At 37.9% G+C, this 23,465-nt stretch overlaps 1 protein-coding gene across 1 annotated transcript in view; it reads left to right on the plus strand.

The window, feature by feature from the left end:
* The window catches only part of USH2A (usherin), a 775,219-nt gene that overhangs the window by 176,358 nt on the left and 575,396 nt on the right, over positions 1-23,465 (plus strand). Inside the window, exon 13 of the mRNA XM_003800142.1 lies at positions 16,766-16,949. Coding sequence (XP_003800190.1) covers positions 16,766-16,949 — 184 coding nt within the window. The remainder of the gene's footprint in view (positions 1-16,765; positions 16,950-23,465) is intronic.

Genomic DNA, 23,465 nt, shown 5'->3' on the forward strand with positions numbered 1-23,465 from the left:
ACAAGAATGGAAGAAAAAGTATCCAATGTACACACTGCTATTATGAAATTAATTTATACCTTTTATATGAAAGCTATAACCTAATAACAACCTAAGAATATGGGGAGAGGGGAGGGGAGAATGGGTGGAGGGAGGGGGATTGGAGGGATCACTTCTGTGGTTTATCTTACAAGGATACAAGTGAACCTTTCTAAGAGTAGAATATGAATGTTTTGGCACAATAACTAGGTAAATGACATGAAGGCTATGTTAACCAGTTTGATGAAATGTTTCAAATTGTATGTGAAAACACCACACTGTACCCCAGAAATGCATTAATGTACATAGTTACCATTCAATAAGAAATAAAAGGAAGTTCAAGGCATGGAAGGTGTTTTTCTTATCCTTTCTTATTTTTGTTGTTATTATTATTATATATTTTTTGAGACAGAATCTCATTTGTCAGCCCTGGTAGAGTGCTGTGGCATCATAGCTAACAGCAACCTCAGAATCTTGGGCTAAAGCAATTCTCTTGCCTGAGCCTCCCAATCAGCTGGGACTATAGGCACCTACCATAATGCCTGGCTATTTTTTAAGGTGAAGTTTCACTCTAGCTAAGACTGGTCTTGAATTTGTGAGCTTAGGCAATCCACCTGCCTCCGCCTGACAGAGTGCTATGATTACAGGCCTGAGCCCCCACCCCTGGCCCTATTATTTTTTATTCTTTGGGATTCCTTAAAGGTACAAAGAACCAGGTTACACTGATTCCATTTGTTAGATAAAGTCCCTCTTATACTTGTGTCCTGTCCCCAAGAAGTATGCCATACACTATGTCCCTCTCTCCCCACCCCTCTCCCGCATTCTGCTATCCCATCTTTTGTATTAGCTCATCTACTGCCTTTACAATACATTGGATTCTTACTTCTCCATTCTTGTGATCCTTTACTAAGAAAAATGTGTTCTACCTCCATCCAGGTTAATGCAAAAGATGTAAACTCTCCATCTATTTTAATGGCTGAATAGCATTCCATGGTATACATATACCACAGTTTGTTAATCCATTCCTGGGTTGGTGAGCATTTAGGTTGTTTCCACACTTTAGTGATGGTAAATTGAGCTGCAGTAAGCAGCCTAATGCAAATGTCCATATGATAAAAGGAATTTTTTTCTTTTGAGATGCCTAGTAATGGGATTACAGGATCGAATGGTAGGTCTAATTTGAGTTCTTTGAGGATTCTCCATATTTCCTTACAAAAAGCTTGTATTAGTTTGCAGGCCCCCCAGCAGTGTAAAAGTGTTCCCTTCTCTCCACATCCACACCAGCATAAGTAGCTTTGAGACTTTGTGATGTCATGTAATCTTACTGGGATTAGGTGCTATCTCAGGGTAGTTTTCATTTTCATTACTCTGATGATCAGGGACAAGGACATACTTTCATATGTTTGTTAGCCACTCATCATCAGAGAAGATTCTATTCACATCTCTTGCCGAATCATTATGGGATTGTTGGGTCTTATTTGTTGATTAATTTGAGTTCTCTATAGATCATAGCTATCAACCTTTTGTTTGATTCATAATATGCAAGTATCTTTTCCCATGCTGAAGGTTGTCTGTTTGCTTTGGCTGTTGTTTCCTTAGCTGTACAGAAGCTTTCCAGTTTAATTAAGTCCCCCCCCTTTTTTTTGTCATTGTTGCAATTACCACAGAAATCTTCTTCATAAACTTTTCCCCAGGCTGATATCTTGAAGTGTTTTCCCCACACATTCTTTGAGAATTTTTATTGTTTCATGCCTGAGGTTTAAATCATTCATCCATCTTGAATCAATTTTTGTAAGTGGTAAGAGGTACAGGTCCAGTTTCAGTCTTATATGTGTGGTTATCCAGTTCTCCCAGCACCATTTATTGAATGAGGATTCTTTTCCCCAATGTATTTTCTTGTTTGGTTTATCAAAGACTAGGTGACTATAAAAGGTTGGTTTCATCATCGTTTTCTATTCAATTCCAAATGTCAATGTCTCTATTTTTGTGCCAATTCCATGCTGTTTTGATCACTATGGCCTTGTAGTATAGCCTAAAGTCTGGTAGGGAGATACCTCAGCTTTGTATTTATTACTAAGAATTGTCTTGGCCATCCAGTGTTTTTTTCTGGTTCCATACAAAATGAAGAATTATTTTTTCCAAATCTTAAAAGTATGATGGTGGTATTTTAATGGGGATTGCATTGAATCTGTAGATTGCTTTGGGAAGTATAGACATTTTGACAATGTTGATTCTTTACAGCCATGAGCATGGTATGTTCTTCCATTTGTTAATATTTTGTGTTATTTCTTATGTTCATAACTTTCTTTGTAGAGGTCCTTCACCTCTTTTGTTAGATATATTCCTAGGTATTCCATTTTTTTGAAGCTACTGTGAAGGGAATTGTGTCCTCGATTAGCTTTTCATTTTAGTTGTTATTGGCTTATATAAGGGCTACTGATTTGTGGGTATTGATTTTATATCCAGAGACATTATTGTATTTTTTGATCCCTACCAGGAGTCTTATGGTTGAGCCTTTGGGGTTCTCTAAGTATGAGATCATATCATTGGCAAAGAGGGAGTGTTTGACCTCCTCTGCCCCCATTTGTATGATCTTTATTTCCTTCTCTTGCCTCGTTGTATTAGAACTTCCAGCACTATGTTGAACCAGGAGTGGTGATAGAGGAAAACGTTGTCTGGTTCCAGTTCTAAATGGAAAAGATTTCAGTTTTACTCCGCAGTATAATATTAGCTGTGGGTTTCTCATAGATGGCATGAACCAGTTTAAGAAATGTGCCACATATGCCTATATTCTTAAGTGTTCTTTATGAAAAAGATGCCAAATTTTATTGAATGCTTTTTCTGCATCTATTGAGAGGATCATATGGTCTTTGTTTTTCCTTCTGTTGATATGGTGAATTACATTTATGGACTTGTGTATGTTAAACCAGTCTTGCATCCTTGGGATAAAACCTACTTGTTTGTGATGAATGATTTTTTTAATGTGATGCTGTAATCTGTTGGCTAGGATTTTATTGAGAATTTTTGCATCTATATTCATTAGTGAAATTGGTCTGATGTTTTCCTTTTTAGTTAGGTCTTTTCCTGGTTTTGGTATCAGGGTGATGTTTGCCTTATAGGATGTGTTAGGGTAGATTCCTTCCTTCTGAATTTTTTTTTTTTTGAAATAATTTCTGCAATATGGGTAGAAGTGCTTCTTTGAAGGTTTGATAGAATTTTAGACCAGGGCATTTTTGTTGGGAGATTTTTTTTTTAATTGTTTCTTCAATCTCAGTTCTTCAAATTGGTCTATTCAAGAGATGTATTGCTTCTTGGTTAAGTCTAGGGGGAGGGTACAGTTCCAGACATTGATCCATTTCCTTCACATTGTCAAATTACTAGGCATAGAGTTTCTTGTAGTTCTGAAAGATAATCTCTTGTATCTCTGTGGCATCTGTTGTTATTTCCCCTTTATCATTTCTGATTGAGGTTATTAGAGATTTTACTTTTCTGTTTCTAGTTATTCTGGCCAAAGGTTTATCAATTTTATTTATTTTTTTCAAAAACAACTTTTGTTTTATTAATGTTCTGAATGAATCTTTTCTTTCAATTTCATTAATCTCTGATTTAATTTTGGTTATTTCTTTTCTTTGTCTGGTTTTGGGATTACATTGTTCTTCTTTTCCAATTCCATAAGATGGTTTATGTGTTAGTTGATGTGTTTTCTTTTATTTTTATTTTTGAATATAGGTGTCTAATATGATAACTTTTCCTCTTTAGACTGCTTTTTGCTGTATCCCACAAGTTTTGGTAACGTGTGTCTTCATTGTTATGTTTGAGGAATTTAACCATTTCTTCTTTTATCTCTTCCTGAACCCGGATATCATTCAGCATAAGGTGGTTTAATTTCCATGTCTTTGAGTTGAGATGAACATCTCTGTTATCAAGATAATTTATGTGTGCTATGAAAGTTTAACTATAGGTTCAAGTGTGCTGTGAGATAAAAAAGGTTGGAAAACACCGGTGTAGTAGGAATGCTACTGATTTGTGTACACTAATTTGTAACCTAAGATTTTGCTGAATTTATTTATCATTTCTAGGACTCTTTTGGTGGCATTTTTGCTGTTTTCTAAGTATAAAATCATAACATCAGCAAAAGTGAAAGTTTGACCTCTTCCCTTTATTCTTTTTCTCTTGCTTGATTATTCTGGCAAGGGATTTCCAGCACTATGTTGAATAGGAGTGGTGACAGTATGCACCCTTGTTTTGTTCCAGTTCTTAGTAGGGATGCTTTTTTGACTTTTCCCCAATTTTATCTTATTTTCTAAAATTATTCATTTTTGTTATTTTTATTTTTCTCTTTCATTTTCTCATATACTCTTCTTAAGAGTATAAGTGCCTGATTTAAAAAGTATCTCAATGAGATACCCTGTTAAAACTCCTGATTATTTCTTAGTTTCTTCAGCTAAGTAAATCTCATGTTGAATATCCCCAAAGTACAAGGAATTACATTATTATTGTGTCTATGCAAGTTCAATAAGATAATATTGGCCTTCAAGATACTGAACTCTAACAAGAGAAATAAGACAACTGTGCAAGTAATTAAAATACAAAAACGCTTTAAATATGATACTTATTTTCAGTTGATGTTCATTCTATATCTTCCTTTAAGTGAAGATGGCAATTGCCAGAAACTTTTAGAAAGGGGTTTGGTGACATCTGTACTTTGGCAAACAACATGTAAAATATTATTCTCCTTAGAAAATAACAAACTATTCTAGGTAAGTCCCCCAAAGAAAGGAGCTGGAAGGAGATAGAAGGGACCACCATGGAGAGTGTGTGAAGTAAGAAATAGTATGAGCCTTTTTCGGAATTTTTTAGTGTATTTTCATTTTTTAAATTTAATTTTTATTTTGATCAGAGTTTACATTTGCTTAAGTTAAAAAATCAAATAAAATTTAAAGATCCCTGTCCAATCCTTCTCTCAGGTTCTCCCTGCTCAGGGAAACCACCTTTGACTTCTTTAATGTTTCTCCTAGGTTTTCATTTCTGTATTTCTGAATAACATACATACATATATTATTCAATCCTTATGTTTAAAATTTAAACATTATCTATTGCCTTGCTACTATAGAAGATGAACATCACTTCCTTATATTCCTCCTCAACAATCTCTTTATTTGGTTAAATCAATATTTCAGTGATTATTATGACTATATAAATCTAAAGAGCTATGCTATATAATATGATTTGATATCTTTCTTTTTTTGAAATATATTAGCTTTTGCTTAATTTTCTAGGACCCTTTTTAGATATTTCTAGGAAAGAAAAATCTATTCAAGAAATTTCTAAGTTTCTTTTTTATTTCCTGATGTATTCTCAGTCCCTGGGAAGATTAGAGCTCCTGATCCTTTTGCTCTGATATGAGCTGCTTGATCATTAGTTGTGTTGCACAGCTGTATCCCAGGTCTTATACTTGCAGCTGTATTCAGGATTTCCTTCACCTGTTTCCTGTATTGGATCTTCTATTTCTCAAATTCCATGTGTGCTCCTTTCTTGATTAATTTGTGTACTTGGTAGACCACATGCCTCTGCAGCTTCTGAAGATAAATACAAAGAGAGAAGTGATTTTTTTTGAGAATTCCAAAAGTCTGAAAGTACCTTTTATTTACCTAAAAGTGTCTACATACAAAGAATTGTTTTAATTTTTACTGCTATATGGGATCATTTTCATCCAAAAATTTTAAAAATTTTAAACATTTGCATCATTAGCTTTTACTATTTTAGTACTGTCAATCTGATTCTTATTTCATCTTTCTTTTTCTTTTTGAATCTTCTAGAAGTTTCTTACTCATACACTTAAGCAATCCTGCCTCAGCCTTCTGAGTAACTAGGGCTACAGGTGACCACTACAATGTCCATCTAATTAATGTTATTATTATTATTATTTTTAGTCAAGACAGGGTCTTGCTTTTGCTCAGGCTGGCCTCAAACTCTTTAGCTCAAGGTATCCTCACACTTTGGCCTCCCAGTGTCCTAAAATTACAGGCACAGGTGTGAGTCATCATGCCCAGCTAACCAAGAAATTTCTACCATTTCTGTATTGTCGATTTCAGAAAATTTAATGATGATGCCACTTTTGTTAAATAGTTGTTATGATCACTCATTGGACTCTTTTGTCTATGGGTTAGCATTCTTATGTTCTGAAGAACATCTGTAAAACTCTTTTATAGCACTATCTAGATTAATGTTTGACCCAACAACTGGACACCACGTCTAGCCACATTGACACACAAAATCAACTATCACAAGCTGCCTTTCACATAATGCCTGTGTTCACTGTGGCACTTGATCCCTATATCTGGTGAGTCCAAACTGTCTTTAACTTCTTCTTCTTCTTCTTTTTATTAAATGATAGCTGTGTACATTAATGCAATCATGGGGTACAGTGTGGTGTTTTCATATACAATTTGAAATATTTTCATCAAACTGGTAACATAGCCTTTATGTCATTTTCTTAGTTACTGTGTTAAGAAGTTTATATTCTACTCTTAGAAAGATTCACTTGTACCCTTGTAATATAAGCCAAAGAAGTGATCTCTCCAATCACCCTCCCTTCACCCTTCCCTTCTCCCCTCCCCCTCTCCATATTCTTAGGCTATAATGAGGTTATAGCTTTCATATGAAAGCCATAAATTAGTTTCATAGTAGGGCTGTGTACATTGGATACTTTTTCTTCAAACTGTCTTTAACTTCTAATGGGAAAGCTGAAAATATGAGAAGGACAACTTCCTGGTTGGGGAAGGAATTAACTATGCCTTTCACCTCACTTCAGCAATCTCTGGAGCTTTCAATTCTAAATTTTTCTTAATAGAGTTATGTAACATGAATCAATTAGCTTCTTGTTGGGGTCTGCATTATAAGTACCTAAGCTTTTCTCCTAGACGTCTGCCATTTCCTCTTCCATTTTCATTTTTCTTTCATTTCATTTCTGGAGATTTCAGGAGGGGAAAAATGATTAGTATACCATATTTAACATGAAAATATTGCCCTAGTATTTTCTGGGTTCATATCTCTTCAGGCTTTGCAGCCATACCAGACTCCTCTCTTATTCCCAAACCGTACTCTCATCTATCAAAACCAATCCTTCTGGTTTTACTTTCAAATTTGTCCATAAATTGACCACTTCTCACCAAACTCACTTATATCATCCAAGTCCAAGCCACTTTCTTCTTTTTCCCAGACTATCCCAGTAGCCTCCTATATGCCCCTTCTCTCCCTTTTATCTTTCTTCATTCACTTCTCAACATACAGCAAAAGAGATGCAGGTCCAATGGAGTTAATCCTGTCACTGCACCCTACATTGGCTTTCTGCCATAGTGAATAAAAAGACTTTAATAGCCAACATGGTCTGTGGTACCATGACCTCTCTGTCCCCATTTCCATAGTCTTCAGATCATTGTTCCTTTCCAGCCAGCAAATCTCATTGCTGTTTTTCATGAATATTCAAAGCTCTTATCCCAGGCACATAGAACAGTACTTCCTTATATGTAGTATAAGAACTGTTAATTAAGTCACAAACTCATCTTAAAAAAAGTGCTACATACCCCATTGCTGAATAATACTACAGCCACCTTCAAAGTACTTGTCCTTCAAAGCAGTTTTGGAACTCTTTTTCTGGAATGGCCATCAGAGCTATTGTCATACCATGTTTCCCTGAAAATAAGACACTGTCTTATATTTATTTTTTCTCAAGAAGACACACTAGGGCTTTTTTTCAGAGGATGTCTTATTTTTATTAAGTATAATACAACAATCTACATTTATTCAAATACAGTTAAGTCATCTTCTTCTGGAACCTGACATGGGGAGCTGACCTTGTGGGTGGGGCTGGTGCTAGTGATGCATGAACTCCTTTCCCCTAGCTGTTTGCACATGGGCAATAGGATGTCTGCGACTGCGGTTATCACACGCCCACCCGTGTAAGTGCGAACGGCTCAAAGAAAGGAGCTGTGGCAGATAAAAGGTATTCCAGTCTTCCTTACTGCTCCATGCCCAAATGCATGGTGTGGCTATGCAGATACACATAGCCATGTGCATCACTAGGTCTTATTATTGGGGTAGGGCTTATATTTAACAAATTCATAGAAATCCTTCTAGGGCTTATTTTTTGGGTAGGTCTTATTTTGAAACACGGTATTACCTGTGATGTGCTGAATGTCATTAAAATGTCTTTCTTTCAGTATTTCTTTTATCGTCAGGTAAAGAAAAAAGCTATTGTGGGCCACATTAGATGAGTAGGGGGGATGTTCCAAAACAGTTGTTTGTTTACTGGCTAAAAACTCTTCATAATGGTGTGTGAGCTGGGGCACTATTGTGATACAAGAGCCATGAGTTGTTGGCCAAGATTTTCAGTTAAGATTTTTCTGTTTCTCATCAATGTTTACTTGGTCTATTATGCTTCTTATAGTCAGCCATTGATTTTGACAGAATTCAACTAATTTTTGCCATTTTTTATCAGTTCTGCTCATTACTGGCTGCTCTGACTTCTTTTCATCAATGACACTTGCTTTCTCCCCAGAGACTTGTACATTGCTATTTTCTTTTCTTTCTTTCTTTTTTCTTTTCTATTTTTTTTTTTTTTTTGTTGTTGTTGTTGTTGCAGTTTTTGGCCAGGGCTGGGTTTGAACCCACCACCTCCAGCACATGGGGCCGATGCCCTACTCCTTTGAGCCACAGGTGCACCCCATTGCTATTTTCTTCATGGCATTAACCCCATAACCTTAAACTAACACATCCCTTATTTCTGTTTTACTTTTGTCAAGTTCCACAAGATATTTAATATTTTTTTGTTGCTCTAATTCAGGCTCTGAGATTCTTAAGATAGGATACAAAAACACACAACAACAATGAATGCCGCGTAACAAGACACTGCCAGGTATGAACACAGCTGTGAGACACTGAGGCACCAAGGTTGTGAAACCTGATTGAGCTGTTGGTACAGTGCTGCCAACATAAGCACATGGTGGCAAGTTTCTGAACTTAATTGTCAGACCTTTGTATATTTACTGAGTTAGTGAATAATAATGAATAATTACATTTTAAAATTTCTCATTGTCATTCTCCTGTTTTTGAGGCATGGGCATAGCAGAGACCTGTGGTGTACCTTTTACAACACTTAGGGAAGATGTGTTTTTCTCCCTTGCAAAGTAGGAAGGAAAATAGGGCCCTAACTACCTAGTGTATGTTTTTTTTTTTAAAGGGATATAGTATACATACTGCATAGCCTAAGAAAGGGGCAAACTGTATTTTGGGACTTTATTTTTTTTTTTGGTTCTGTATTCATCCAGCTTTAGAAATTCCATTTTGAATTTTTTTTCTGATTTTATAGTCTCTTACAGTGAACCCAAGTTGAGCAGAGAAATCCATATTCTGAAGTATCTTTCTATAAACAGATGTTTCACAGTAACTAGCTCTGCAGTGTACAGTAAAATGCACTGCTACAATCTCCAGCTTTCATTCTAGTTCTTTAAACATATCTACGAGACCTAGATCATATACTGGGGAACACACCATGCTGGTATGGGTAAGCAATGGGGTATGGAAGGAGAAGTTCAGGGTGGGGGTGGCAGGGGTTGACAAGCCTGGAGACGTCTGCCTGCCAATCATCTCTGTGCTTGCAAATAGTACTGACCCATACCAGGCTACTATGCAGAGATTCTTGTCCCACTTTCTTAAAAAACATTATTAAGGAAGGTGCATATAATGAAACCTCATGTATTATTAACCTAACCTTACTATGAATGTACAAGGAATAGGCTTAATTCAACTAAAATTTATAGGCAATTTGTTAAAGCAGCAGTGCACATTAGAAGGTACATTAGAGCCACATTGGTTTTAATATGCCATTCAATAACTTGAACAGAGGTTAAAAATGCTGCTTAACCTCCATTAAGTATTTTAAAAATGCTTTAATTTAAAATTATTTGGAGTGTGTGTACATATATGAATGTACACATATCCACACTAATAAATATAACACTAAATATGTTTTCCCAGTTCCTTTTTTCAGTGCTGGATGACCTCGTAATGTTCAGCAGCAGGCACTTAATCAGAGGCCAGGCCGGGAAAAGCACGAAAGGATGTCAAGGCTGCCCAAGCCTGTGACCCACCTTTGTCCTTGAGAACTAGAGGCAGAGAGGTGCTTATTGAGGACTCTGCAGCTTTGGAATAAAATAAAGGCTAATTTATAATGAAAACAGCTTCCTATGACATGTTTTGTACTAATAGGACAATGCCTCACGCTTCCTCCTAGTATTTACTTTTTGTTTTCTTTTATAATTCATAAAGCAAGGTATCTTGTTTCATTAAGAAGTACATCGTATTTATTAAATAATGTGCTCATAAGCCAGAATTGCATGCAGGGTCCTGCCAATGGAGTTGGAATCAGATGGCTGATATTTCATTAAAAATCAATGCATCAAAGTTGAGATCCGATTATGCCACATGTCCTACTGTTTGGAGAAACAACTTTCTAGGTTAACATATTTTTCACAGAGAAACCTGGTCTCAGAATAAGAACCTCTTTGTTGATAAATTGTCAGGAAATAATATTGTCATAGGAAATATAGAAGAGAAAGGTATATCTAGGAAAGAAAGAAAAGACACTGACAAGTCTTTATTTAAACCTTATTTATTTATTTTGAGAAAGAGTTTCACTTTGTTGCCCTTGGTAGAGTGCCATGGCGTGATAGCTCACAGCAACCTCAAACTCTGGGGCTTAAGTGATCCCTTTGCCTCAGCCTCCCAAGTAGCTAGGACTACAGGTGCTCATCACAAAGCCTGGCTAACTTTATTTAAACTATAATTTAGAAAAATTCCATTTTCATGGAAAACTGGCTAGTAGCTGTAACAACGGTGATAACCGATGCCTACTAAGTGTCTGAGCTCTATGCTAAGGCCCATTTAATATGCACAATATTCTTATGTAGGGAGGGCCAGTATTATTCCTATTTTAGGGTTGCAGAAATGGAAACTGATTAACTAGAAGAGTCATTTCCAAATCTAGGTCCCTTTGACCCCAGAATCTGTACTTAGTAAGAGTAAAACTTTTCCTGAATAGTTCAATATTTGTTTTCAACACTGACACAGTAGATACATGCATTGGATAAATATTGAGAATAAGAGAAATGGGAAAGAGTGTAAAGGTTTACATTGCACCTATGTATCTATTCATTATAATCTCCCAGATGCAGTCTGAGTTGTCAGTATGTATATTTTTTGTCTTTTATTGGATTTGATTCTTTGAGAATATGCTTATGGGGGCCTTTCATGGACATTCACATAGATGGAAAACTAGAATTTCTATAAAACAGAAAAGTCCAGTAGCACAGTTTCCCTCATATGAGCACATTATTATGTTCTTTGTTTTTAGAACTGGAGATAGAATATTAAGATGACATTTTCTTTCTGTAGCTCTGTTCTATCTGTTGGTGTGACCAGTACTATATTTTAAATTTATTATGCCTGATTCATAGATGTTCCTTGCTAGACATCCTGATAGTCCAGGCCACTCTGACCAATCACTCTCATGACTCACAGATTTACGTTTACCATTTTCCTTTAAGAGATCATCTCATATTTTTAGGTGTAACAGGTATTTATTCACTCCTCCACCCATTCATCCATTCAGCCATCTATCCATTTCATTCAGATATTCATTTTTCAGTAAACCCCTATTGAATAAATTACTACGCACCAGAGAATGTGCTGGCGTAAGATTTATAATTACAAATATATTAAAGCATTATGGTTTGGTAGGAGAAGCTAACTCATATTTAAATGTAACACAATGTGATAAGTGGAATATTGGAAATTTGCAATATAGAGAAGTAGTAAAGTGGAGCGGATGATAAATTCTTGAAGGATGAGGAGCTTGAAGACGTTAAAGAAAATGATTCCTGAGCTGAGTTTTAACAATCAATAGGAATTGGCAAGATACGCGAGGAGGGAGTAGCAACCCTGGAAAAATGAATACAGTTGGAGCATGTGGAACATTTAAAGCATGTCTAATTTCTTTGAAAAAAGTTTCAATTTTTCTTAAATGAGAGAAACTACACCTTTGGGATGACTGATACTCATTTCTTGAAATGTGATCAACTTTATGAATATTAATTTTAACATTATTTTTTATATAAAACCACTAAATGGAGGAGAATTATTAGTGTTTTAATTTGAAAACTGCATCATCCACCATACTTCACTCTGAAAATATTGATTAGTAAAATCATTACTGAGATCGCCCTTTGCTGCGTGTTACAGGGGAGCCACACATCCCTCCTTGGTCTCTTAACATCACGTCCATTTTCTGTCTCAAGTTGAGAGTAGTTTCTTCTAAATGGCTTATAATTAGTGCTTAGCCTCAGCATTGCCCTCCTTTCCTGAAAAAGGCCTGGAGGTTACACTTCTTTTCTATCTCCCAGATCAAGCTGCTGCAAAGCCTTGTTGTTCATGGTCCTCTGGAGGGACATTGCCAAGGAATGGGCTCTGCTTTTACGCTCAGGACAGATTCAGTGCTGGGCAAATAGGAGAGATACCACCCGCTTTGCTAATAACTTGGAACTCAGTGGGTTTCTTTAGGTTGGGGAGGTTTCTCCTGGATAATGCAGCACCATTTTATGATATGGGTGACTCATTGCTTTAGCTGGGTGAGGCATTGTTTTCCATTTGAGACTTGTCTTGTTTGGGATGAGGGTTAGCTGCTGAAATGGGGGGAAATGCAGATTTTAGCAGGCTGGTTTGTGCTATGCATGAACTCTCAGCACTATATATGCAAGGTAGTGATGTCCTAATGACCATGTTTAAGAATGTGGTACAAAATCGTTCATGGAAAGAAATCTCAAAGAGATCAGTTAAGACAATACAAATACATAAAGATGTGGAGCATGGAGTGGAGATAATTGAATGGAGATCAAGAATGTACTGAGTTAAGACAAATTAAGGTCAGTTATATTTAAGCTGCACTCAGGAGTGGAAGTTTAAGCAAGAGAAAAGAGAAAATGTTGTTTTCTATACTTGGAAGTCATAAAAGAAAAGGTAATGGTCTAGAATTAGGCACATTCAGGTAAGGAGAGCAGCAATCTTTGAGCAGGAAGTTACCTGAGTCATCTTAATTAGAACTGCTTAAAAATAGGACAACTAAAATACTGGTGGGATTAACCTTTATAATCATGCTCCTGAGAGGTGGAGGGGAATTAGCCGCAGGGAAAATTCCAGTGTTGTCTTTTCCTAGAAACCCTATCTCTACTGCCAGGGTAAGTATTTCCACAGCATTTTTTTGTTCTCCACTTATATTTCTTATTTTTTATGACATATTTTATCCCTAGAACTTGGGCTATCCAAATTCTGCACCAAAATATAGCCACCCACCCTTGTATTTACAGATTTATCTAATAAATCATTTTCTTATAAAACTCATCCTTAATTGTTCCAGAATTCTCTGTGGCTTGAAGCTGCTGCAATAAGTCCAAATTAATTCTAAGTATCTGTGCTAATGGGTAATTTGTCCAAATTGGAGTGCTGTTAGTACATTCATGATGGCGTGATCATGAATTTAAGGACCTAGTTACCTTCACAGGAAGTAAAATACAAAGAATCACAACCACAGCAGTTTTGAATCCAATATAGAAACCTTCTCAATTTGTGACTTTGATCACATGATGAAATCAGGTATAAGAACATGTATTAACGGCCATGAGTGGACTCTAACTCTGGACATATATGTATGTAAGGCGAATTGCTGTCAGGGAATGAAAAGAAGAAAATAACATAATCTAGCTGTAAATTATTATTTCAAAATGACAGTATTAGTTAATTCCTTTCGAGCGAATAGCAGAAATTTGGGGCTCCTTTTCCTCAGATTGAGCACAGCACTGTTTATTTTACCACTCTTGAGGCTTTCTAAGAAAGAATACTTCAGGGTCTACCAAGAACAAAGCTCTAATTCTGGATGACTATAAAAGGATGGCTTGTTTATAACTAGAGCCTGGAGTGAGCTTTTGAGTATCCAGATTACTTTTGGCTTCTCCCTACGGATCGGATAACAGAGTGGATCCACTTTGTGCTCTTGGTCTCTCTTCTCTAATATCACTGCTATTTCAAACCTTAAATTAGTGATCACGGCAGCTGTGTGATTCATTTTCATTCACTGTAACTTTTTTCATTGGCATCCTTCTGTGATCCCCCTACCTCATTGTTCCATATTATTTCTTGTGGCATTTTATATGTCCATGTGTATCTATGTGTGTGCATGCATATGTGTGTGTGTGTATCCGTATGCACACATACACACACATATCCCACAACACAAAGTACCACTGTTGTGAGGAAACAAGGCTCAAAGGAGAGAATGATCACCCAAACACCATATTTAAAAGGAAGAAGGCTTATATTGAACCAGCAGAGCACATGGCATAGAATTCAAAATGGCCCTGTCCCCAGACTGACTTGGTCTTTCCCTTTTTATTTATAGTTAGAAAGTTCCAGCCCACGGGTGCCTTATTCATTGGTCAGTTTGAATCAAGCTGGAGAAGCTGTTCCAGCCCCCACAGAACTACAGGATTTCACAGAAGCAGAAATTCCCAGGTCCCAGGAAGTTAAGTTTCTACACATTCCTGAGAGCTGAGTCACCATGGGGAGGACCCTGTAGGTGTATCCTTGGGGTCTCCTTGAGAAGACCGCTGTTCTCCTAGCCCTCACCCTTCCTGGGTGCCCTCTCTCATCATCTCTCCTTCATATGCCTCCTCCATCAGTAGAAACATGTCTGACGTCTTTCTAATTTTTTAACTGTTGGCTTCCACCATTCTAGTCCAGAAGATTTTCAGCAACTTGACTCTATTTTTGAATCATATTTATATTTCTTTCCTTTTGCTATAAACAAAAAACTATGGGTTTTAGAACTAATTTAAAATTTATAAATTGTGTGGTTTTATTTTAGTGTGTACCTGTGAATTTCAATTCCTGTTTAATAATTCGTACATTTTTATTAGCTCATTATGGAGTGTCCACTATTCACCAAGTACTGTGCTGGGGACTAGGGAGAGAAGGATGAATTCATCAGATGGAGTTCCTACCCTTATGGAGGTTACATCTTGGTGGAGAGGAGATCAGCTATAATTGTCATGAGCACTCAAGGAAATAAACAGGACGCTACAAACCTGTGACAGGCATCCTGTGTCTGGCCCAGGGAAAGTTACTTGAGGCAGTCACCAGACCTGATGTACAAAGGAGTGAGCTAAGTGGGAGAGTTGGCTCAAAACCATGTCAGCACACAGAACAAACAGTGAAAAAACTTCAGGGTCTTGAGACCAGAAAGAAGTGTGGCTGGTGTAGTTGGGTTGGGGACAGGCAGTGAGCAGAAGCTGGAGATGGAGCTGGGGTCTGACTATAGGATTGGGGGCTGTATGAGAGACAGTCCCCAATTTCCTAAAGGAGATAGCAAGTCATCAAACAGTTTTAAAGATAGAGGAATAGAATGTTCAAACTACACTTTGGAAAAGATTGCTGCTGTTATACATTGAGGGCTAGATGAGGGTGGGACAAGAGAGACACCATTAAATGAGATGGTCTCTAGAACTGGGAGGCCTGGATGTGAACTTGGGTTCTGCTATTTGTTACTACGTCATTTTAGCACATGTTGTTAACCTTCCTAACCTTCAGTTTTCAAATCAACTTAATAGTTTCTGCATTCTTCACATTGCTGTGAGAACTAATGCCATACTGAATATGAAGCTCCTGCAAGTAGCCTCTGGATCAGTGTTAGCTAAGAAAATGTTGGTGGTGACTTTAACCAAGGAGGTGGTTGGCAGAGGGAATGGAGAGTAGAAGGTATAAAATTACCAATATCCACGGGCCTTGGTCATTAGTTGAGAGTAGGGGCTGAGGGAAGTAGAGGACTCCACGGTCGCTAGGTGTAGCCAGATACAGAATTCTGCTAAATTTAAATTTCAGAAAACAATTTTTAAGTATATGTGCATATTACAGGGGACAAAGTTTTATTGTAAAAATATTGTTAATTAGAAATTTAGGTGTAATCAGGTATCCTCTATTTAATCACGCTACACTACGAAAGATGGCCCAGGTTCTTGTTTGAGCACCGGAGTGTAATATTTGCTGAAATGGAGATGATTTGAGGAGGACAAGTTTGAGTGAAATATCACAAAGTAGGTTTTAAATAAACTGAATAGTAGGTGTCTGGGAAACACACAAGGACAATGTAAATGACTTACATGGTTTTTCTTTGGTCGTGATCAGCATACTTGTTAAGAACAGCTATGTAGGCTCGGCACCTATAGCTCAACCGGCTAAGGCGCCAGCCACGTACACCTAAGGTGGCGGGTTCGAATCCCCAGCCTGGACCCGCCAAACAACAATGACGGCTGCAACCAAAAAATAGCCGGGCGTTGTGGTGGGTGCCTGTGGTCCCAGCTACTTGGGAGGCGGAGGCGGGAGACTCGCTTGAGCCCAGGAGTTGGAGGTTGCTGTGAGCTGTAATGCCACGACACTCTACCCATGGGGACAGCTTGAGGCTCTGTCTCAAAAAAAAAAAAAAAAAAAAAAAAAAAACTATGTAGTATCATCATTTTTGTGTCAGAAATTAGGTAGTTCCATGAGAGAATATTTTATTTTTCTATGTAATCACAATGTTATATTCTAAAGAAAAGACTGGGTAAATAATATATATAAAAACTTTTAATTCCTTTATTTTCAGGTTTTTATATTTATCCAGGCAATGCCCCTGGCTGCTTGCCATGTTCCTGCCATGTGACTGGGGCGGTCAGTAATGTCTGCGATAGCCTGACTGGTCAGTGTGTTTGCCAAGATGTTTCCGTTACTGGGCAAAATTGTGACCAATGTAAAGACCATTACTTTGGATTTGATCCTCAGACTGGAAGGTAAGATTTTATAAGAATCAATAATTAAATATCTCTTTTAATTATTTTTATAATTATATTTGCTAACAATAATTTTTAAGGGCTATCTTAGAACAATGTCTTCTACAAAAATTTCCCTTTTTCCTGATATGTTTTGGTTCTGTGACATCTGCATTTATTAAAAATAATTGTAATCTTTAAATATTTGCCAGAGTGGGAATTGCTATATGCTGATAGATGTGCCCTGTATTAGAGTCTGGGAATAGTAAATTATTATTATTTATTTATTTGAGAGAGTCTCAATATGTTGCCCTTGGTAGACAATCTCACAGCAACCCCAAACTCTTGGACTTAAGCGATTCTCTTGCGTCAGCCTCCCAAGTAGCTGGGACTACAGGGGCCTGCCACAACACCCGGCTATTTTGTTGTTGTTGTTGTCATTGTTGTTTAGCAGGCCCAGGCTGGGTTCAAACCTGTTAGCCCTGGTGCATGTGGCTGGTGCACTAACCACTGAGCTACGGGCGCTGAGCCCTCGGAATATTAAATTAGATAAAATCCTTTTTCCTCAAAAAGCTTACCATCTTGAGTTGGAGAAAGTGACAGGTAAAGTGATACCTAAAGAAGAAAATACACACATACACATAATGTGCACTCGTGTGGGCTGGGAGAGCTAGCGTATATATGTGTGCAGTTTATACCACATGGCTCTTGACTTTATGGCTTGTTGTTTATTAGTTTATTACACCTGTTTGTTTCCCTTGCCTAATTTAGGCAGATTAGAAACTCATCTTTTGTATTCTGTATTATAATGACTCTTTTTTTTTCCAGTATAAACTGTTTATTCTGAAAGTAAGCAACTTTTCAAAGTTACACTGTCTTAATGTTCTACTTCTTATTTCCTACCTGTCTGTGGGCATTTGCCTTTATTCATTTGTGTTTCCTGCCACATTTTTGAAGATGTGCTATCGTGCCAGTTCCCTGCACGTGTGCATATATGTGTGTGAACATGTGTGGTTGGTCTGATTATCTGAAGCGCAGACTTAATCTATGAATTCTTTGATGTTCCTGTCACCAAGCAACTGGTATTATGTGCTGAACTCAGAAGATAGGTAATAAAAACCTGTCTAATCTATTTCTCAGGGTGTGTGTATTTATGAATATAATTGCTAATTACTCAAAGGTTTGAGGTTATCTGGGCTCCTGTAAACTCCTTTTCCCCGCTGCCTGCCTTTGGGGCCTTACCCTCCTCATTGACACTTCTATTACAGGGTGGGCAGATGACAGGGTAAGTATTAAAGAGAACTCAAACAAGTTCATCTTGACTTGCTTTTAAAATTTGATTTAAAAAAACTGTAGAAAGAATATTTAAAATTTTTATTAAACCAATTTTTGTACTCTTTACATGCACACTCACATAGTAATCCATGATGTTCTACTTCTGTTACCATAGAAATATTACCTAATCTGAGAGCATTGCTATTCTATTCTACAAAGGCTGAATCACTCTGGATAAACACAGAAGGAACATGGAATGGTAAATGTTAAGGAGTAGCATCAGGACTTTGATAGTGAATTGGAGCTCGTTATTGCACGTACTACCTCTAGTATGTACGTTATTTTTTATTTTTTGCCAGGGCTGGGTTTGAACCTGCCACCTCTGGCATAGGGGGCCAGCACCCAACCCTTTTGAGCCCCAGGTGCCACCCACTAGTATGTACTTTCTTTGAAAGCACATTGCATACATTGTCCAGTTAGAACTCTAGGATGAGCTGGTTCACTCTTGGCCGCCTCTGTCTTTAGAGCTCCTGTGTTTTTCATAGTTCTGTCCACAGCACGGTAAAACTATCCTCCTCAATCCACTCTCCTTGGAACCCCCATGCCCATCAGCGGCCTTTTGTGAGAGTCTTTCTTATTTCTGTTCTTCTGATCCTCCTTTTACTCAGAGTTGTCACCCAGACCTCTGCTAAATGGCCTAGAAATGTCTAATTGTCTCAGCTTTTCCACTTAACTTACTTTCTTTAAGTGAAAGCTGATTCCCTTCATTTCACCATTTCTTCCACCCTTCAGTGCTCTTAGATTCAAGGCTGACCTTCCCCCGTTCTGCTTCTCGCCATTACCTACCCCGCTCACTCCCGACCTCAGTTCAATCCAGGACCAAGAACTGCTTAGAAAACGGTGTTCTGTCTCCTGTCACTCTGCAGCAGGCCAGCGCTGGACTTGGCTTCCCTGGGTTAGAAGGGGGATTGTAATATTCACTTAAATCTGTGAGGAGTAGGGAGAGCCAAAGATGCGGGTACACGCTGCATCATCAGGACGCGGTGCTGGGGTTAAAATCAAGAAAGCAGAATTCAGCCCCATGAAAAGGATGAGGGAGGGCAGAGGTTAGATTCTAGGAGGTGGAACAAAAAAATGTGAGAAGCCGGGTGGATTTCTAAAACAATGAAAGATTCAGAGTATGTGTAGGTTTAAAGTGGCAAAAAGGATTTACAAGTTTGTTATACATAAAATTAGATCCTTTACATATTTGCTGCTACTGTAATGATTGGGAGTAAGGAGGGAATTACCTTTTTAAGATTAGAAATGGTGCTTTGAAATGATAATGCTTTTCTCCCATCCTCTTGTTTTTATCTCTCCATGTCAGGTTTTCCTTCATTGAGAACATCATCAGAGAGTCGGCATTTCCCCTGCCCCCAACTCCTGCTGTCACCCTGAGCTGCTTTGGCACCTACGGCAGCTTTTCGGCTTCTTCATTCATTCAATTCTGCTCCTGCAACTCATCTCCATGGCTCCACCCTTATAATTTTGTAACACTTAGGACTTCTCTACTTCTCAAATCTTCCTAATCCCAGAAGTGCTGCTCTATGGACATTCCACATTTTTCCAATTCCAATTTATCCCTGACCACTCACAAACGCTGCTGCTTCTGTTAATCTCTAGTCCATCATCCCCACATAGTCCTCTTTTGATCGGTCTCCTCCCTGACTTCACTGCCTCCACTCCTCCTGGGCAAACCTCTTAAAGCTGACTCCTTAGAGTATCCTGATTGCCATCTGCCTTCCACTATACTGTGCATCAGTTGTGGGGGTGACTTCCCTGCTCCTGCCCCGAGCCTGTGAGGCCCACGTACCTGTCCTGCCTCGGAGTGTTACCGAGGATGTGCTTCTCATCACTTTCTTTCTCTCCCTCTTTAAACTCCTACCAGCCTCTGTTCCCTGCCCTTGACCTTGCCCTTACTGATAACCTAGCCCTCTGCGTCATAAACAATAGAATCAGATATAACTACCTCCAGATTATCTTCTCTTCCCCTCCAATTTGTCTACATTGTCACACATCGTTCATTTTTTTATTTGGTCTTGGAAGAAAACAAGAAAGTAATTGCTTTCTAAAAATAAGCTCTTGCCTGTTCTTGGTGTGATTCCTTTCTGTTTTGCTCCTCTTCCTCCATCTGAGCTTTGCTTCCTTAAATCCTCCCTTTAACCTAAACATCTCACTGGCTATATCGCTGTCTACAAATACGCTCTGCATTGCCGTACTGAAGAGGCTTCCCTTCCTCTGCTCTGACTTATGACCCGTGGGAGTTACTGAATAATCTCTCACTCTTCATTTCTTTACTAACTTTTAAAAAGAGTTTTAAAGTTTTTCCCTTGATTCTTCATTTTCTTCTTTTCCATTCATTCTTTAGACACCATACCTGATACAGACACTCGCAGAACTTGCAAAATCTAGATAGCCAAGAACTAGTTTAGATGATCATGAAAATTGTCATGATTGCCTGAGAAAGCCCAGAGAAGCCATCTAACTGACCCTAACTTCTCTACCTTTAGATCCAGGTAGGAAACAGGGGAATCACGCCCCCCCCCCCACAATACATTTAAAGGGGCAGTGAAAGATAAAGTAAAATTAATTTGCGACTGCTTTTCATGACCGAACAGTTTTTCATTGTGCCAATCATTTCATTGTCTTCCCTATTTCATGAAGTTATCTCTTATTTTGGCCTCAAAGATTCCACTTCTCTCATTTGTTTTCTGTCTCTTGCGGTTCCTAGTCTTTAATCTGGCCCTTCACTTTACACATCTATGTCTACAGTTTTGACCACTGCAAAGATGTTAATGGCTCTCAAATACCTTTGTAGCCTTTCAGATCCCTCTCGCAGATCCCTCTCGCAGATCCCTCTCGCAGATCCCTCTCGCAGGCTCTAGACCTGTAGCTCCTTTCCCTCTGGGTTTTACACTTGTGTGTCTCTCACGCATTTGATTTTAATGCAGCCAGCACAGAACTAATTGTATTACTTTTTCACTGTCCCCTAACATAAAAAGGCTCATGCCATCAACATCTTGGTGACAGAGATAGAAACCTTCAAATAATTAGTCGAATTTAAATCATTTTTGAATAGGGCTCAGAATCTTACCCAGGTTGGGCAGGGCTGGCTTTGGGAGTGAGTAGAAGAGAGTGTACAGGCTGCCGCTGGGAAGAACTGTGCAAGGGGCGAGCTACTGCATATGATGCAGCTGCTCTGAAAAGACTGGAAAGCACAAAAACTCCCGGGACCGCAGGGAGGAAATCTGCAGGATGTGTCCCTTCCTCAGTCAGTCACGTGCAAGGCCTGTGACTCGGGTTGACCCTTCTACGGGAATGTATTGCGCTGATGAAATTCTGCTATCTCTTTTCACTTTAACATTGATGATCGTTAGTGAGGAAATCCTCTAGTGCAGAAGGTCATGGAGAAAGATATTTCAAAATGTGACGATGAGAATTGTCTGAATTTATACTTTTGCTCAACATTGAGGAGGGATAAAAATGGATTTTCTCTTTTTTATGTGTTCTGTCCCTCTGTTGAATGATATTGTTCTTGAATCTCTTTGTTGACTTTTGGCTATTACTGTATATGTACTCACATGAGCTATTTTAAAAATGTGTAAAGAGATGGCCAAAATATATGGGATTCCATCTAGTATAAGAAATTTTTGTTTCTTGAAGGAAAAAGGTCACACATAGTCTAAATGTACACACATTTGATATAGGAAAATGGGTATACCCTGATGTTAAAAATATTTTGAAAGGAAAGAAGATCAGCTAAAAGTAATTGAATCTGTCTTGAACTCTAGATACTATATTGGTACAAATATAAATTTATTTTATTAACTTTCAAAATCTACAATAGATTATACATTTTTTCTTCTTTAACAAGAAGATACAAGTATCATATTTCTTCATTAATTTAGAAAATGAAATTCTTATCTGCCTTGCCCACCTGCCCCTCACCACCTCCATGCTGTCTTTATTTGTGTCTCCAATGCTTCCTATATTTTTTCTCTTGGTTTGTTTTCTGTACTTTTTGAATACTCTGAAGGACAAAGTAAATAAAATATACTCTGATTCTAAATCAAACCAAATAATAACAAAAATCCATCCAAAACAACAGTAATCTCCCATGACCAAGCCGAAAAATCATTTGCCTATTTCTACGTGGTTTATTCTTCAAAAGTTACTGAGCAGAGAAAAGGGGCCATGTATTTAAAAAAGCTGATCCTAGTGCAAACATTACTCCCTTTACCTCTGACACGTAAAGCAAACATGATTTAATCAGGATTGAAAACAATGAAGGAAAAAAAGTCTGCCCACTGAAAAATCAATAAAACAAAAACAGTATATAGTATTTGTCTAACCCAAAACAATGAGACAAAAAAATGGGCCATATTCAATTCATCTCAGTTGGTAATTGAGACCTATATTTGACACTCTGCACTCACTACTACCCTCAGGTTGACCTGTAACTATAATTGCTCTTTCCTATTGCTCCCTGAAAATTCTTCTAGTTCATCTGGAAACCTATTGCTTTTCTTTCTTTTTCTTCTTTTTCTTTTCTTTTTCTTTTCTTTTTTTTTTTTTGTTTTAGACAGAGTCTCACTTTGTCATTCTTGGTAGAGAGATGAGGCGTCAGAGCTCACAGCAACCTTAAACTCTTGGGCTCAACTGAATCTTTTGCCTCAGCCTCCCAAGAAGCTGGGACTACAGGTGCCTGCCACAATGCCCAGCTATTTTTTAGAGATAAGGTCTTGCTCTGGCTCAGGCTGATCTTGAACCTGTGAGCTCAGGCAATCCACCCGCCTTGGCCTCCCAGAGTGCTTGGATTACAGGCATGAACCACTGCACCAGGCCTGCCATTATCTCTTATATAATATCTACATATCACAACTCCAAAGGTTTCTCTCCTGATTATGTTTCCTCTATATTCATTAGGCCTAGATTGCTTTGTTTTAGGCCTTTAGGAGACAGGGGCATCACTAGTTGTCTTATTACCAGCTCACACACTGAATTATAAGTTTCCACGGTTTCCAGAGGAGGTAGGTTGCTTGGGGAGCATAAAGGCTCAGCCAATAAATTAAAGGTATATTTCTCTGTGTCCAGATTATATTTAAGTTGAGCCACAAATGTTCTACATTTGAACATTATAGATTTGGTCTGCTAATCTTTTCATAGGCTTATTTCCAATTGATCACAATTGGTCTTTTCTCTGAGAATCAAGTCAATGACTTC

This window comes from Otolemur garnettii, unplaced genomic scaffold (assembly GCF_000181295.1).
Source record: "Otolemur garnettii isolate 467f Iridium unplaced genomic scaffold, OtoGar3 scaffold00168, whole genome shotgun sequence".
Classification (NCBI taxonomy): domain Eukaryota; kingdom Metazoa; phylum Chordata; class Mammalia; order Primates; family Galagidae; genus Otolemur; species Otolemur garnettii.